The sequence below is a fragment of the Ixodes scapularis genome, unplaced genomic scaffold, assembly GCF_016920785.2.
Source record: "Ixodes scapularis isolate PalLabHiFi unplaced genomic scaffold, ASM1692078v2 ptg002869l_1__unscaffolded, whole genome shotgun sequence".
Taxonomy (NCBI): Eukaryota; Metazoa; Arthropoda; class Arachnida; order Ixodida; family Ixodidae; genus Ixodes; species Ixodes scapularis.
The window spans coordinates 883,046-902,099 of NW_024610276.1; the positions used below are offsets into that span (position 1 = coordinate 883,046).

Sequence of the window (19,054 nt, forward strand, 5' to 3'; positions counted from 1 at the left end):
ATGTTTTGACGCGCCTGATGATCGGCCGAACTCGGCTTACACATCGGTACTTGCTGGAGGGGGAAAATCTAACGCGGCGTGCTACATGCGAAGAGCCTCTTACGACGACCCATCTGTACCTCTGCAAGAAGTATTCGAGCAGTGCCCAGTCTTTAAGAACTCTACTCCTGCAACAAAATCCGTTTCATCCTTTCTAGTTTTCGCAGACAACCCATTTTTTTCTCGCAAGGAACTCTTTACATTCATGGAAAGAGCAGGCCTGTTATCACTTACCTAAAACTAATCGAGTGTGCTACATCTGCTCGAAACTTTTTTTAGAAACTCGTACTTCTTAACCTAGATTTTTAAGCTGCCCTCTCCAGGCTGTCATCATACATGCAGATTCAATAACCTTAAACTGGCGCTTTTTGGCCGTCGCAGGCCTTGCGCCAAAAATACAGAAATCATCTATCAATGGACGAATATTACTTATATATCGAATTACGGAACGTAAAACAATATTATGTCACGATTAGAATGGTTACCCGGAGTGCCTTTATGCCTTTAGGCACCCATGTCGTTGGCTTCAACAGATGTGATTCTAGCAAGGTGTTAATCCGGGAAACGGGCTCACCAATTGAAGCTTTAAAAAACATTACAGACACCGTGGCAGCTGCTTGCTTTTTTATCTGCTAAGGTTAGGGAAGGCTTACAGTTTCAGATGTTAACACGGATAAACGAATCTTAGTAGAAAAATGCAGAATTCGGATTGTTTCATCAGCTTCTCTGGTCCATGTAGCGACAACGTGTGCGAACGCGCTGTAAAAAAACTAATCAAGGGTGATTTCTCCTTTGTGTTGTAGTAAAGCAAACTCACAATCATTTAAATAAATTCATTTTTTTTTAATTTCAGGCAAATCAGATTTCTTTTATTTAAATCAGACTTGTTAGATTTAAGGAAGTTTTATATGATTAAAATCGCATCAGCTAAAATATCTTTCTCCACAGATGCGCTTCTAAAATAGGTGTTTCATAGAAATATTTCTTGCTTGAACATTCCTTGCTTCATGTACAAAATAATTGTTTCTGGAAAGTAGGAAACGATAAAGCGGTGCTAAATAGATAAATATATTTTGAGGATTTATCTGGGGGAACCTTTTCCATTAGAAAACCCCAGTCAAATCAGTCAGATTGAAAGCACCGACTTAAATTATATTTTAAATAACGATTTAAATTACTTTGATTTTTATTGTTTAGTTGAGTTGACAAAACGTCTTTAGCATCATGCTCACCATAACGAGTATTATTTGGAAAATGGCTTGTGGGACTATTTTACTTAGTTACACCTTTGTCCTAGATATAAAATAAATATTATTACGAACATTATTAATCTTAAAAAGCTATATACAAGGAAAGCGCAAAAAAAAAAGATAGAATGACAGTAAAAAAGAGTAGAAGAGCATTGATTTTCGCGCCCGACCATTCATACTTTGGTTAGAAAACCTGTGGCTTTTAGATATAAGTGAAGTTGTATATTGCTATCTGGCACTCAAATATTTTTCGGGGAGCACTTCTGGGCCGGCGTGTTAGAAATAGTGTTTCAGCTGAGTCTGGGGAAAAGAAACTGTTCTTCAAGCCAGCACACGAGCTCAGCAGGACTCACAGCGCGTCTCAAGACGCTCGCGCGCTTTAGCTTTTACAGTGCTTTCTTTCACCCAGTGCCCGCTGAGACGTATTTCTAGCAAGCCAGGCCTGGGAAGTTCATTACGTAGCACGTGTTAGTTTTGTTTATTAAACGAATCGGTGGTGAACAAGAATTGTATTGGTATGAAACTTGTTATTCCGTGAGTTTGACGAGCTGACGTTTTAAAATCTTAGCGTGAGTTCCGTACTTGTTGAAAAGAAGCGGCCAGTTTCAACTCAGTTTTTTTAACAATGTCCAGGATCTAAAATCTTCAGCGTGACCATTATTAAATTTAGGTCGTTCTTATCAGCGCTATATAAGGGGTTAATGGCCTTAGTGGTAAAGCTGCACGTATTTCTGAGAAATACCATGGTGCACTATATAAAAAAGGTGCCTGAAACCAAGTTCTCTTCGGACTTTGTGAGAAAATAACAACCGAGCTTGTCTTGCTGAGCAAACCAAATTCTCTGCCAGAAGAATTAGTTCCAGTTGTAGAAGTCAAGCTGTTTGGTTTGTTTTTTAAGCTCAGCTACTGACAAAAGGGTGTCCTACAACAAAATATCGTTGAAAAACGTTTAGGATTTCAACGCGAGATGAAGTAACGCTCCTTTGATTTTGACCAGTTGGTAGTTGTTAAACAATGCAGGAATATATTGAACACATAAAAGCAAACTAGTTGTACATGCTACGCAAAAAACGGTAAAGTGTTATCGTGTTTTCTTTCCCCATGTGCATGTGACGCTTGATTGCGCTTGTTTTGTCATAGTACGTTTAGGTAGGTCTATTATAACAAAATGTATCTGTGGAATGCTGACTGAACGCAACCACTACATAAACAATGTATAAAAAAAGCTCACACGAGCCGGGAGTTTGGTTGTACTATGAATACGTTCTTACAAATGCGCTCGCTTATTTCAACACCCACTCAATGCCAATGGCAAGGCAGCCCGTCCCTGGGGCGGTTTCTTAAAGAATACGCAAAAAACAAAAAAGAAACTGCCGTTACGGTCAGGTTTTTGAAATTTACTACAGTAGAAAATACACAGCCACATGAATCGATCCAAAAATAAAAATCCAGCATTTATTTTGTGGCAAAAGTGGTTTTGCGTAGAAATTTAATATGAAAATGAGTCGCTGTCTGCCCCTCAATCGTAAATTTATGCCGATTAGCACAAATAACTTATTCTGAGAGACAATCGTTATTACTAATTTCACCTGACATGTCTTACCTCATGGGTCTTGAGAGTCTCCAGGAAAGCTTTGCACGGAATCAAAGGATCAGTTATGACTGTTTTTGTTCCGAAAAGCATACAAAACATGGCCAGTACAAAACCCGACCCGTGGGTAAATGGAGTCCAGCAAACGAAAACATCCTCTTCAGTGAAAGATCTAACTGAGCTGAAATTAAAAGCAACAACAGGTATATGTAATTTAAAGAATGGTCGAAAACAGCTTCTTAAAAATCCAGAATCTCTGGCTCTGCCAACCCGAATTTCACTTTTATGCTCATAATGCAAAATATTTTATATCGTTGGGGTGATCCGGTCGGCAGCAGAGGGGACAAGACAGAACAAGACAGAGAAAGGGGATAGAGCACGTAGACAAAATTACGGAGGCCTGGCCAGTACGTAACACCTTGCTCGAAATGGTTGTGCGCACCAATACCCCGTCGTAGTATTGTCCTTTCAATATAAAGCATTTTTTTAGAATAAATATTATCGTGAAACGCGAAAAAATAAGATAAAGAAATATACGAGCAAACAAAGTATAGAAAGACGGCACCCAGTTCCATTTGACCGGCTTAGAGCTTTAGATGTGCCGTGCTTAGCAAGAGTGCTCAAAGCCTCCCACCGGTGGCAGGGGATATCGGTTGTGGTAACCTCGAACCGGGGTGGGAGGGGGGGGGGGGGGTGTTAGTGGGGTGTTTAAAGTAATAACATGGAAATGTTTTAAACGCTTACACAACGTGTCAGCGTTTGGAAGCTAATCGTAACACATAAGCCGAACGCTGCGTAAGGAACACGCCCAAATAATGCATGTAGTACCCATGAGTTTGGTTCTCAACTTTGCCGCTAGGAGCGGGACAATTGGGTCCACTCTCCAAAGTGGTCTCAGATCTCTCGTCCGATTCCGGGAAAGGGGGGAGGGGGTCTTGGATCCCCTGAGGCCCCCCTGACTCTAAGCACTGAACAACACTTCGCTGCCTGAGGGCGCAATGTGTTTGATTTTGAGAGATAATACTTAAAAATATGGCTTCCCCCATGGCTTCACAGATTTATAAAATATTTTAAGCAGGGTGACATTTACAAGTAATATAACTGTATTTCAATATATCTAGGTAATCATAGTTCGTTTTATACTAAGAATACAGCGGGGTCAAAGATACTGGCGTCAGCACGTGGCTTCATCTTTGGTTTCGTTTGCGTGAGAACGCGTGCAAATGTTCACGAAGATCATTCCCTATGCTCGCGCCAGCAGCCTGGAGAGCGTTGCGCGCTAAGTAGGGAACAGACTATAATCTTTACATACCATTACGCAATTGCATAAAATAAGTTAGTGCTGGATCTTGTCGAAAGAAATATTTTAAGTAAGGCTGCTCTACGCGAAATATATAATATACAAGGTGGGCGAAATATTTTGAAACATCATTAAGATATTTTGCACGAAGTTTGGTACAAATACTGTTTTTTATTCGTGTTCTCAAACTTCATTCAATAAAACCACCTTTCGCGGCAATGACTGACTCGATGCCGCTTCGATAATTGCTGCTTGCCCTGATCAAGCGGTTTTCGTTGATGGCCATAGCGTTTACGATGACAGCCTTGATGACTCTTGTGTTATAGGCAGACTTGTACACGTTACTGAAAAAAAGTAACTGATTACAATTACAATTACTACAGTCAAAAAAGTAACCAATTACCGTTACTGATTACTGCCTCCCAGAAGTAATTGAACAATTACTGCAAAGTAATTGATTACTTTTCAAGTTACTTTCACGTTACTTCTTATTGCGATGACAGAAATACACAAATACACAGTAAAATATTGCGTACACAATTTTGTTTGGTTATTGTTCCCTTTTTTGTTTTCAGACCCGGACCTTGTCGTGTAGCTGACGCGTCGACCTAAGGAACAAAGCCACTAAAAAGTCAATAGCGAGTTCCCGCTTCCCGTCGACTTTATCAGCAATCTGCAACGAGATCCGGAACTCCCCAGCCAAGGCTGGTGGCGCGCTTGTAGAAGAGCGTGGCGCAAAAGAAAAAAGGATTTGCCGACTAATCCTAGTTTTATTTTTTTTAGATGTTAAAAAAATGTCAATCATTTTTGCTCCATGGCTGAGTGACTATGTTGATTTTTGTGAGAAAAAAAAATTGTGGAATGAAAAATGTAATTGGTAATTGTGTAATTGATTTTGTAATTGATTACAGAAAGAAAGTAATTGAATTACTCCGAGCGTTACAGCTTGACAAATGTAATTGAAGCGTTACAAAATTACACTTAACTGTAATTGATTACAAGTAATCAATTACTTGTAACGCGTTACGTACAAGTCTGGTTATAGGGTTGCTTGATGGTCTCTCTCTCGTCGACTCCCAAGACATTGAAGTCCAGAGTTTTACCTCTGGCGAGTTAGGATGCCATATGGACATGGCTATGGAGGTTGTCAGCTAGTTAATCTTTGGTCGCGTGGGCGATTTGGCGTCAAGTAGTCACTTCAAAAAATACATGGCTTCTACTCGGCCATTCCTTCTACCCAATGTTTTACCACAATACCCAGAGCCTCGATGTAGTCCTTTGAGTTGAACCTCAATCCTTGTTGAAAGAAGTGCGGTCGCAAGACCTGACTCTCGTTGCTCACGACGTCACCATCATCCCAGATGACGGAACTTTTGTCCGCATAACCGAAGGGACGGCTTTTGGCCAAAATGTCCATCCAGACGAAATGTCCATCGAGATGAAATGTACATCGGGTCAGAATGCCCAACAGGTCACGTGAGACGGGTGTCAAAATGTTTATATAGACGAAATGCCTCATCGGGTCGAAATGTCCATCGAGACAAAATGTCCATTGAGACGATCGAAGTGTCCATCGAGACGAAATGTCCAATAGGGTCAAAATGTCCACCGAGTAAAATTGTCCATCGGCTCGAAAGTTCCACTTAGTCAAAATGTCCATCGGGTCCGTTTTTTTTTTGTTTTTTTTTTTAAACCGATAAAATATAATTTTAAACAGAGTTCAACTAGGAGCCCAGAACACAAAAGTGACTGAGATCTCCAAAACCACAAAGTGTGCTGAAACAAAAAGTGATTTTTGAAACTTTCGTTTTACACACTCACACGTTCCATGCCACCCTTTTCTCAGAGTTTCACCCGTTGACTCAGTGACAAAATCTGCTATGACAAATTCCCCCATGTGGCCGATATCCCTGCTACGAGCTCCTGTTCTCAAATTGTCTTTTAACGAATGCTTCTCCTCCTCCGCTCCGCCAAGTGTGTAGGAGGTTCAGTTTAAGGTTTATTGTACCCTGTTACGTCCGGAGACCTTGTGGTGTGGTGAAGTATAAAGTTGCTTGAGGTAACAATCTGCCATTTCTTCTGCAGCTCTAATTTAAGCGTTTCTCCTACAAATGTCGTAATGTACTGCTGGGTCACTTTCAGCCGAAAAAAGCGCATTAATACTCCAAATTTTGAAATTAACAATAGCGCAAGAAGATTGTTGCCCGTCATTTGGACCCATGAAAGTATTCTCGACTTTGTTATTTTTAATGTCTGTCTTCACTTACTCTTGAAATTATCTGTTCTAAAGGCCGAAACTTTTGCAGTAATTCTGTAGCATTTTAGTTCAATCAAACCATAGCTACTACCGATACACAAGTCGTTGGGAGCAGATACAACCCTTTTTTTTCTGAGCGCTAATATAATTAAAATTTGCGGAACGTTAGTCCGGCAGTTTCATGCGAGATATGTAGAAGAAAGCACTATATCTTAATGTTGAACAAACGGTAAAAAAAAAAAGAAAAAAAAGTGTATAGTATGAATCTTAGTTTTTTTTTTTCTGTGAGTTTGATATTTGGCGAATTTCTCCAACGAATTTTCTAGATTTAGAGTAGTATACTGTATATTCGCTACCGTGGGGTTAATGATTCTGGGGGCCAGTAGTTCGCGATTGTTTACAAATTTCTAAATGTGTGAAACTGAAGTCACTAAGGCGCTCTGTTTTGTCATTGACATTTTCTAAAAGCCGCTTTCACCTTTGAAATATTTTAGCAATTTTTTATAAACATTTGGTATCCTGGTCAAAACACTGGGCACGTTCTGGCGAAGGTTGAGCGGGCCGTAACGTTGTATTATTTTTTCGAATATGAAAACTATACTCTCCTATACATCCGGTACAGAGAAATATGGTTTGTCTCAAAATTAAAAAAAGTCACTCGGTTTTGTGTTAGTAGTCAGATTATGACCGTTTTGTGAAACATGACGTGTGTATATATACTACACATGTATGCGAGTCGGTAGCAGCACCACTGTTGTAATACGAGTTAACGAGGTAAACTGTCTAAAGGGTCGACATATCGATCTGGGCGAAATGTCTGTCCCAGTCAAAATGTCCATCGAGACGAAATGTCTATTGAGTGAAACTATCCATCGAGAACAACTGTCCATAGTGTAAAGTGTCCGTTTAGGTCAAAACGTCAGTCGAGTCGAAATGTTATATAGTTAAAACGTGTACATTTTGACTCTGGATATTTTGACCTGGAATACGAAGGGACCTCATCGGGGCTCGCAGAAGGCCACCTAGCTGTCATTCCTCCTGTTGACCTTTTTGTCTTAATAAAAATTAGTGGATAAAAAAAAAAAAGAACACGCCCGATGTCTTAGGATGCGTGATCTGGTTCAACAAGCATGTGGACCGGACAAGATGGTTTTTCTGGGTTTTTGGGAACATAAACTGCCCTCTTTTTATCAGGTAGGACCATATTTAAGACATTCATGCACCCCAAGCCCGATACTGTAATCGGCCACATAAAGCTGCTTGGTAATGTCTTTCATTGACATGCTGGTCTCGTCGTTCAAAATGTCCTGTACCTACGTGTTCTACAAACTCAGCCGTCCTCACGACGTCTGACCTCTTGGCATGTTTTTTTTTTTTTTTTTTTGTCGATTGGTTACAGGTAAAACTTCCCGGTCAGATTTTAAAAGCTGTTTTCTGATTTCGAAAACGAAGAATCTTGACACATAAAAGAAGCTGCCTATGCCCAAATCGCTGTGGTTGGCGACGATACAACCAGGTTCGCATGCCTTTTCATTCTTTCTCTCAGACCGCAAACTGCCGTTCTTTGATTATTTCACTAGATAGATGAACATAGATGCAGTCTAAGGAAGTGAAGCATCTAGAAAGATATGTAGGAAGAGTATGAAAAGTTGTGCATCTTGAATTTGTGTTCTCAAATACTTCGCGCACCCTGTTGGCTTCCGTGTTTCCCAAGACATAAAAAACTATGTATTCTTAATTTCCTCCATTCAGTACGTAGACAGAGAAACAAACATAAAATGTTGCCGGTGTGGCAGAACGTAACTTGTGTCTTCTGAAAACAGGTGAGTTTTCAACACTTTGATTAGCGCGTACCTGAATGTGTGAAACCCGGCACAGTAAGCCTTGTGCGATATTTCCACGCCCTTCGGGGGACCCACTGATCCTGACGTATACAGTATTGCGACCAGCTCTTCCTCGTTGTTTGCAGGTGCATGGGGCGTGAAGGAGGCGTCTGAAAGTTCTTGAAACTGGAGAACATTGACGAAACCGGGCGCGTTTCCCACGGAGAACAATGCCTGCAAATCAAATAATTTTTTTCTTCTATTAGTTGTGTTGGTTGCACGGTGAAAGAAAATAATAGATGCATGTGGGTGACTACACTAGAGATGTAAAGCGTTAAAGTAGCCAGAATATCTCGCTTTCTGAATGAAAACGAACTAAACTTGGTAAAGGTATGCGAAAGACAAATGAGCATATTAAGTTTTTTTTTTAATTTATGCTCATAACTGGTAGTTTGTTCAATCTACGCCACCTAGAATAATGGAAGTCCGGGCACTGACATTTGGACGCCATCACAGTGAGGTCATGCGTTGACTCAGACTTGTCACGAGTGCAGCGTCATGTTCAGCAGGGCTTTGTGTCCAGTTAATGCGTCGAAGAACGCCTTGGGCCAGGACCCAAATGTTGAGTTGACACCATCCACGTATGATGACATTCGGCAGAGGTAGAAGAGGATATTTACAGGCTTTGATTATTTTAGGTGGTGGTGGTCCGATGCAGCAGTTGCCGTGAACTCCTTCATTGGTTTTCTCATTAGAGGACAGTTAGAAACCTTTATGCCTGAGGGACACTGACATGCCCTAGTTCTTTTCAATATTTTTAGGCGATTTATTATGAAGTCAGGCAGTTACTGAATCAATATTTTCGTGCAGAGTCCCGTATATCTTAAACAAAGTACAAGAACTTCAACCGCGCGAAACAAAAACCGAAACACGAGCACGGAAGCTCATGGCCGGAAGTCACGTGGCTGCACCCGAGCACATTTTTTTCCGCTTCTTCGGCGTGTGATTCAGACGACAAAGAAGTCGCGTGTACCGCCAGACGTGCAAGTGTTTTGCGCTTCTATCCCATCCACTCGATGTTCTGCGCTCAAAGATCAACTGGCCGGTACCACGAACAACAGTTACGATGTTAGCGGCCGCACGTCCGTCGCTACGTTGGTCTGTCGTGTGCCGCCATCGTATCGTGTAGGCTGTGGTACGTCGTCATGTTGAGAATGACGTGTACATGTACTTTCTGTGATCTGTGCAACATTACTTTTTCCATAAACGTGTTTGTAGCTTTTTGGAGGGCCCAATTATGGGGTTCATATTCTTTTTTTTTTAATACTGAATGTTTCCCTTAGACGACTTACGATTATGAACATATTTGGTACATATAGTTTGAACGCCACGTGACGTGGAAAACGGAGCTAGCGCGAGCACAACCGGTGAGTTTTCGACCGGCTGGTTTTGGCGCATATATAAACAACGGATTTTAAGCTGCAAGCTATGTTCTGTATATTGTGGCTCTTAAAGGTCATGTTCAAATGAAAACCACGGCGAGTACAAATACCCTGCCAGTGTCCCTTTAACTGGTGGGAACTTAGTGGCAAACGTTTCTGTTTTTTTTTTTTTTTTCTGCTGTGACTGAAGAAACACCCTAAATAAAATATGTGATTCTAGGGAAGAAATATATAAAAAAAATGCGTTTATAGCCTCACCAAAGCTCAACCTGATAAATTAATGATAATATCTCACCTTAATGTTTGATGGCATTGCCACCTTGGCAGCATTTGGTGCGCTTTCTTGATCACTTAGTAGAAAAGTGCACTGAGAGTCTTCAATCGTGTCTATTAATTCCCCTATAAGAGTGATGTCACAAGAGGTCCTGTCTTTTTAATGCCGCAATTCAAATTCTCTATAGAGATGAAGGTGTTGAAGGCACTCACTTGCCACGTAGGTCGCTTTTGCCATGACAAGCGTACCGCCCGCGAACACAACCCCAAAGGCTGCTGCTACATTTTCAGCCGCATTGCCAATATACGCACAGACATTGGAGCCCGGGTTTACACCGTGTTGTTGATAGCCAACAGCATATTTACGTATCTTTTCCAAGAGCTGAGAGCCGGTCAAGGTTTGATGGGTGTCAACCTAGAAGAAAAAAAAGAGGAAGTGTTTTGAGAGAAACACTACTTTCAGAACTATTTTCCGAATTTCGCCTCGGTTTTCTGCAAGACGCTCCGCTCCGTGCGTGCCGCTATAATGTAACAGTTCCTCGCGCAATCAGCGCATCCCGTCATCGGTTTAAGAACTAGTGGTGTGTGCCCATGCGAAAGCGGCCGCCTACGGGAGTGCGGGACTGGCCATGTGGCACACTTTTGCAACTTAACAGAATCAATGACTCTATTAAGCAGGGCATCGTTTCTTAACTGCGTCAAATTTCGAAAAAAAAAAGTGTCAAAAGACACTTTTTGTTTTAGGATTTGCTTGCCCGACTCGGCGACCATTAAAATCATGACTATTTCTGCAATTAGGTGGCCAATTAACGGAGTTATTTAAATTAATTTAATTAATGACATTATGGGGTCATTAATAGGGATATCGCCAGCTATTAGCCAAGCATTGGCCACTGGGTGGCCACTGTATGGCCACTGGCCAAAGGACCATTGCCAGCCATTGGCCAATGATTGGCAAAATTTTTGCCGCTTGGAGATCTGTAGCAGTTCCGAAACTGATGTTCAACATCTGGACTGTCTGCTCCAAAGGCTAGCTGTAATAAACATGTCAGAATTTGGACGGCACCAGCCAAAATATTTTAGTTCCGCAGGCTTCCTTAAACCAAAAGTGAGTGAGTGAAAGCGGTTTATTGAGGCCATGAACAGTAGAGTGGGGGAGGGAGAGAGCTCCGGTGGCCACGCGGCTTGAATGGAGGCGCACGATGGTTGTCTCACGTGTAGTCGTCGAGCCTGGCATCGAAGATGAAGTCAAGTAGGCGGTTCAGGAAGTCCAGTTGTTTGTCTGGAGGGCCGCGGGATGTGTCCAGTCGTGCAGGGTGTTTTTGTCTGGAAGAACGTGCTTCCTTCTGATGTCTTCATGTGGGGCATCCCCAGGGGGGGAGTGGGCCCTCCACTTTTTCGTCAAGTGTGCATCTAAAACATTCGCGAGTCTTGCGGCCCTTGCCCCATTTTGCTAAGTAGGCTGGGGTGCCGAGGACGTCGACTTTGATATCAGTAGAACACGCTCACGCCGACCAAGGCCCGAGGAAGGGGGGAGGGTGTTGAGGTTGAAGCAGTTCCCACAACTTGAGTTTGCAGTCTTCCTGAATGCGGAGGTGTTCCCCCTCCGGGTTGCAGCCTTGGGGGTCCTGGCACGTATATTGCTGATTGCAGGACGCCGTGTACCCGTGTTCTTTTTATTGGAGTGGAAAATGAACGATCTGGGCCAGACGGTAGGGAAGCGTGTCTGTGACAGGTCGTGACCTTCTTCGTTTTCCTTGATGCGGGCGTGGCTGAGGATCCAAAGGATTTTTGTTCTGTGCCCTGTTGAAGAAGGCTCGAATTGAGACTTTTGATGCGCGTTCCCTCGCGGTTTGGGCTGTGCGCTCTCTTGCACACTTTTTAGTGCATCCGGCGAGTTTTAGAAGACGCGCAGTTCGTAAAGGCGAATGTCGGTGTGTTCATGAAGAAGGGTCCCGAGTGCCATGCTGACTTCTTCAAGTTACCCTCCCTTAATCGTGGTCCTGGATGGGCGCTCACGGGACCTGGAGATGGATAGCTCGGGGACGACGACCGCCGCAGAGCACGGAGGCCCCGCAGGACCGTCATCTGCTGCAGTGTCCATGTAGGCGACCAGTCTGGTGTGCAGCGGGTCCTTTCAGGTTCCGACCTTCTTCTCGTGGTCTGTGGTGAGCCTAGCTAGGGTTTGCTAATTTCTCTTGCGAAGAAGGGTCTGATGTTTGTGATGTCTGCCAGGTCTTCCCAGTGTGGGAGGTCCGGCTGCAGCGGCGGCAGGTCCAGTTTGAGGTCGGGGAGCAGCATGAGGATGTCCCGAAATTGCTGAGAATGCTGCAGACGTTCAAGTGAGACAGTTGCCTAGCCGAGAATTATGTCTTGCAGGGAGTTCATTTGGGCTTGCTCCCGAAGCTCGCCGGTCGTGGTGAACTTCGTGAGACCGGTGAACACTCTTCTAGCCTGATGGTTGAGGGTTTCAAGCTTGCGCCAATCTGTTTTGATTAGCTGGTAGTGACCCGCTCTGTAGCAGACGTGGGACACGGCCAGACTAACGGGTGCTTTCTCAAACACCCGTTAGGTACTAATGCTTTTCTTGATTTCTGTACCTATCCTAACACTAAATATTTATTTTTTGCCCATTAAATCTTCACTTCCGTAATGCGTGTCAGGGTACTTTTGATTACTTTAAAAGTACCCTATTGGAAAGACCAGTTTGAAAGTGTAACTGGTAAGACTGGTATTTGTACTGGTCAAACTGGTATTTAGACCGGTCATACTTGTCTAACTGAAAATCAAACTAGTGCAACTGCTAGCCAGACTGGTCTAACTGGTAACCATATTGATCTAACTGCTCACCAGATTGCCTTCTAACTGGTCACCAGATTGGCTTGACTGGTCACCATGTTGGCCTAACTGGTCACCAGATTGACCGAAGCGGTCACCAGATTGGCCGAACTGGTCACCAGATTGGCCGAAATGGTCACCAGATTGGCCGAACTGGTCAGCGGATTGGCCGAACTAGTCACAAGACTGGCCGAGCTGGTCGAACTGGTAACCAGACTGACCGAACTGGTTACCAGTTTGACCCCTCTTCTTCACTTTATTTATTGGCTTTCTCACTTTGGTTTATTGGCTTTCAAATAATTACGGCATTATCGAGCGTTTACTTTTTACTAAGAGATTAATCCCCTGAGCCGTTTAAAATACTCTCAGAGGTATGACCTTGTTGAAAAAAATTAACATGCTGGGAATACGTTTTATTGCTTAGGCGCTCACCGAGAAATTCCGTATGTTCAAAACGACCAGCATAAAAGACGAAAACGCAGAGCTCGGAAGTAGTGATCAGGTTAGTTTGCGGTTGTATTGATATTTGTATGTGCGGTGTATGTGTATGCGCTTAATGTATGTTCAGCTGATGATTGTAGTTGGCGTATTGTGTCTACGTTTGCGTATAACGAAAGTATTCCAAAGCGCAGTGGTGGCGTGAACAAATGAAAATATTTTTGTCGAACCAGTGTGACCAGTTCAACCACCATGACCAGTTCAACCATCATGACCAGTCAACCAGTATGACCAGTTCAACCGCCATGACCAGTCAACCAGTGTGATCAACTTCAACCATTTTGAAACTGGTTAAACTGGAGCAATAACCGAGTTTGAATCTGGTACCAGTTTGAACTGGTCGTTCCAATAGGGTACCATTATGGTAATGGTGAACGATATCACCGGTGTGTATGTGACTAGTCAATGGACGAGGAGATACGTTCGTAGTGCAGCTCGGCATCATGTACTGTTCGACCACGCATGTTTTCTCCTCAATTTCATGTAAGCAGGCGCTGGAAACTATTCTTCTTAACGTTTCGGTATTTGTATCGGTGCAACGCACTAGGTACATATTTAAAATCCGCTCATTGCACAATAATCTGAAGTGTAATAAAAACCAGATGAACTCAAAGAGTCTTGCATCACCAAGACAACAGGAGAGAATTCGATCCTTGTATCATCACAATTATACGCTTCCTAATCACACTGCAGTAAATATATATAAAGCTGTACTCACAAGAATTACCTTGGTCGAAAATTTCTTCAATCGCTCCTCTATAAATTGGGAAGCGTAGCTGTCTCCAACGTTGAAATCCGGGAGGGATGAGTGTATGACTCGGTTTATAATTTTTGTGGTCATTTCTTTTTTGCGTGGTTATTTCTAAAGGTGTAAAAATGACATATGAAAACACACTCCTTAATAAAATGAGAAGCATGATTAAGAGTTGAACATTATTCACTCTGTGTTTTATTCAGACGCGAAAGCGATGACCTTACAGGAGCTCTTCTTAAATTTTTACTTTGTCGGAAAGACGTAATCACCAAGGTCATAATTGTTCATTCACAAACTTGCTTTTCCTGGTAATTACAGGTATAAAACTTTATGCACACCAACATTTCTATACAGTGAGAAAAAGAGTAAAGGAGTGGTGTTGTCTTAATATAATGGCGATTTTTACCGATATATACGAAAGAGCCTAGGCGAACGCACTCCACCCTGGCTCTAAGCACCTTCTTCACCAGTGTGGAACACGCCGCTACACCAGTCGTGCCGGTCGTAACTGGGCAACATCTGTCTGATGCGCACACATGCGCAGCGTTCATATAGCGGAGCTACGCGTACGGTGATTGTCACATCATCACGAACAGTTATGTATGGACATATAATAGAACCCGCGAGTGCTTTAACGATAAGCTTAATGCGCACAATATATGACGTGGAATATTTTTATGCGTGCCGCGTGCTCATTTTCACTTCTGTACGAATCTTTCTATCTGTCCAGTCTCAGGTGGGAGCCGTTGCGGCAGACTAAAAGAGCACACTCAGGGTAACTTTGAACAGAACCTTGACACAAAACACCATCTGTATGGCGAGCCAAGCGATGTTATCTCCAGGTTTACACCAAACTTGTTGCTTCCAATACCACGACCATTTTAAATTTGACTGTTTGGTTACCAACAGAGGAGCGAGTCACTTGCATTATAAATATTGCTTCCCAGCCAATCCGGCGGCGGTATCATTCGTTAAAAATTCATAAAACAAAGAATCAAGCCTTAATATATTACGTTAGGCCTTGCGATTCTTAGGTTGTCTGTGCACTAGGATCAGGTTACGTGAGTGTTTTCTTGCCCACAAAGAACGCAGATAGCAACAGCCTTGGAAACCCAAATTCGGGGACACTCTAGGCAAATGGCCAGGTGGGAATAACGTTTCTACGTAATTTTATACGTCCACGTATCTCCGTGGAGTGGAGTGACCGCACTGGTTGCGCTCTGCTGGAAAAAAGAGACGCTAGAATATTTTATTTTCATCCGACTTCGTAAGCAACGCATTGCATTGTTCATTGCGTTATAGCCATCGACCCTGGTTTGTGTAAGATAAAACAAATAACTGGGAACGCGGAATAAACATCTCAAGAAACGTCCGTACCCACAAAAGATTCTACTGGCCTCCACTAGGTAGGATTCAACGAGAGCTAATTTTAGTTCTCATCGAAAGTACCCTGTCAGGGAATATTCTTAAACGTTTTGAACAAGGACTTGTTTTCCGTAAACTGGTAGAGAGGTTCTGGTGCTGGTTAATCGTAGGTACATTATCATGAATACAAAAAAAAAAACCTGAATTATTTTATGAGGATTATGAATTATTGTTTGTGCTCCACCTATGCCTTTTCAAGTGACCGGAATTAATGTTCATATGCTAAATTTGTGAACGTTACTTAACTACGAACGCCCAACAGGAACGTCAACATAATGATAAATATTTCGCGCGCCTTGAGGGCCTTAGATGAAGACTCATAACTCTGCAAAACAATTTTCTTACAATATAAATTACACTTATTTTTAATGTGCTCAGAATCAGATCGTTTTTCACTGAGTTACTCAATTCCAGTATCCTCACCTGACAGGAAAATTCAAGGCTGTAGTCAAAACGTTCATGCAGATTAATGTACCGTAATATCCTGAGTCACCGTCGATACCCAGGTCATCGCCCACCCCATTTTTAAGCAAATATTGATTAAAAAATTAAGTCCCAGTGATTGCTTACCCTTAACGATACGCTAATGGGGACTCCGCGATCCGCGAAGGATTAAAATACACGTTTCTTTGTTCTTGCATCTAGGTGGCTTCGTTTACACTTCTTCCCGATTTCCGCTACCCTGAAGTTGTAATACATGCGTCCGAAAGGAAAACGATGTAGATAACAGAATTACACTTTATTTTGCTCATAAAAAAGCTCGTTCAGACAAAACAAAAAAGTGGGAAAGATAACACAAGCAGTAACACATTCAGGGATCTCGAGGTCGGCGAACGTCTCATATCCAGGAATGTTACCGTGGAGTGTAAGGTAATGTCCGTCTCCACGCAGGTGACGTCACTGCGAACCAGCTCCTCTTCACAGATCAATCTCCAATGTTTAAGCCAAACCCAAAGCGTAAATAAAGATTTGCTGGAACGCCACACACAGACGTTTGTAGAGCGTCCCATTTTGAGCAGCTCCGCGTTCGTGGCACCGTCCACGCCACGCAGCAACGCCGTCTCAACCCGCGTTTATAGCACGTCACGCACGGACGCACGGAATCACCGAAATCCCACTTTGCTAGTATCCAGTTTCTATGCGAAAAACTGGATGGTTTTAGAAAGTTCCACCGCGCTTACCCACTGCTTCACGGAACGTCGAGCACTCCTAGCGTGCGTCAGTGGTATCCCTGACGCAAATCACAACGGCTGTTGAATTAACCATGTCACACCTCCGTCCGCAGTGATGTGACGGCACCGTTCGACCCGCCTTGCGCGACCGTGCTTCAGCTATTGCTTTCGCTTTTTCACACATTGTAGGCGAAAAGGCGACTTTTTATGCATAAAACAGTGAGACAAATTTGAGTTTAAAGCACTTCTTGTGCAGTCGCGCTAGATAGGTACAGAAAAAGAATCCTTTTGTGCTTTTTCTAAACTTTTCGTGCTTACCCACCGAGACATGAACAACTCCACTTTTTAATGAATTTGAGGCGGCAGGAGGGCGGGCGATGATTCAGGATGTTACGTAATCACATCCCTTCGTTTTTCTGGTTGTTTTGTTTATTAATTATTTAATTGCATACTAAATTTCATTCTTTCGAACTAGAACGTTACACGTAGTTCGCACAAGTGCCGTCAACCGAATTGGCTTACCGGCGAAAAAGCGGGCGGTTTGTTGCCCTCTTCCATTACAGCTCGCCTCCAGCCTTGACCGGATTCGAGGAGATCTGACGCTGCAGTCTCACAATTTTTCGGTACTCTAAAAACCATGAAGCGTCTGCGTTTCCCTTGAAGCGCTTGCGAGAGTCGATATCTCTAATCTGCGGAGCGAACTCGGCAAGTGACAAGGCTGAGAGTGTGTACAGAACTAAACATGCAGTCTTCGCTTTCGCACTGACCACGACGTTTCGTTGTGCTCAGTGTCTGAGCGCGGACTGATTCTAAGGTCTCGACATATTACCATCCTCCTCCATAGGTTGCAGCGTTGGATATATATACCATGTTGGTGTTGTGCGAGGACTATGCGCTCCAAACTGCTTAGAGTGGAGGACACACTACTTACCCTTCGCACGTGTGGTTCCTCGGCTTTTCTGGCTCGAATTTCTGCTCCAATGCCCTCGACATACGGCTGCAGAACGCCGGCGCAAGGAAATACAGGTACGGTGATCTGGAAAGCGCTCTGCGTCGCCGGAGCGAAAGCAACAGGTGTGCGAAAACAACCTCTAGCCGTAAAGCGCAAAAAAAAAAAAAAGTTTCGCAGGCTTTGTTTTTTTTTGGTTGACGCGTAAAAGTAATACACATGTACCTTTTTGTGCAATGGGTTTATTACAAGGAAATTGATGTGTATGTACATGACCGACCACGACTTTTTAAATCATGAAATGCTTTAGACATGCTACTTCAACCTTAATACATTGTCTGTCCTCCGTCCATGCCTTTCCCGCTAAATTTAGTGGATTTTATGCAGCGTTGTAAACGTTAACAAAACAAAAAATAAAAAAATTAAGGAAATACGTTACTCGTTACTTGCATATAAAAGCAACGTGTTACCATTACCGTTAAAAAGAAACGCACATTACTTTGTGGTTATTTTATTTTAATTATGAGTTGACACGTTTTTCTTCCATTAAAGGTAGGCATAAGTGCCATATTTATAGGAACATTACGTTCATCCAGAAATTGAACAGAAATAACTTATCTTTTTTATGGTTTCATGTAAATACACACGCCCCTCAAAAAAAAAACGCAAAAAAATATATGTACAGGGTGTTTTCTTTTATTCTTTCACATTTCTTTAAAAACAATGAAAGGCGTTTACTATCCCCTGTAACGCCGAATTACAGCGCAGCTCTTGAGGAGGAGAGGAAGATACAGAGAGGAGGCTAGGCACCTCATCCTCTCCTGCTCGCCTCCCATTTAGGGGAACATTTTCCACTAAATTTGGCGGAGAGTTTTTACCGCTAACTTTAGCGGGGAAATTTTTCGCTAAGTTTAGCGAGGACTGTTTTCGGGATATTGTAGCGGGAAATTTTTTCCGCTAACTTTAGCGGGGAACTTTTTCTGCTAAACCTAGCCGGGAAGCTTTTCCGCTAAATTTTGTGGAAAATTTTTCAGCTATATTTAGCGAGGAAATTGTTTCCGCAAAATTTATCGGGGAAATTTTATCGTTATATTTGGCGGGGAGAGCTTTTCCGCTAAATATAGAAATGGGGACAGTCTCCGCCAAATTTTGCGGGGAAAGTTTTCCGATAAATATAGCGGGGAGTCTTTTTCGCTAAAATTAGCGGGAAAAATTTTCCGCTACATTTAGCGGGAAAAATAATTTGCGGGGAAAATTTTCCGCTAAATTTAGCAGGGAAATTTACCCATAATGTACCGCGCGGTTGCGCCGATGGCGACGGCGACGCCGCTCAAGCCGGAAACGGGCGCCTAAGAGCTGCACTCTTAAAAAAGCCGTGAAAGCTACCCTTATGCGGTTTGTGCAGGTGAGTTATAAGGCCATAGGAATATAGTATAGGTAGAT

General features: G+C 42.8%; 1 protein-coding gene across 1 annotated transcript in view; it reads right to left on the minus strand.

Moving 5' to 3' along the window:
* The window catches only part of LOC115326137 (4-coumarate--CoA ligase 1-like), a 57,375-nt gene extending 43,223 nt beyond the window's left edge, over positions 1 to 14,152 (minus strand). Inside the window, exons 1-5 of the mRNA XM_042288406.1 lie at positions 14,030 to 14,152; positions 10,189 to 10,390; positions 9,998 to 10,101; positions 8,292 to 8,494; positions 2,893 to 3,061 (exon numbers count right to left, since the gene is read on the minus strand). Coding sequence (XP_042144340.1) covers positions 2,893 to 3,061; positions 8,292 to 8,494; positions 9,998 to 10,101; positions 10,189 to 10,390; positions 14,030 to 14,152 — 801 coding nt within the window. The remainder of the gene's footprint in view (positions 1 to 2,892; positions 3,062 to 8,291; positions 8,495 to 9,997; positions 10,102 to 10,188; positions 10,391 to 14,029) is intronic.
* Positions 14,153 to 19,054: the final 4,902 nt, after the last annotated feature.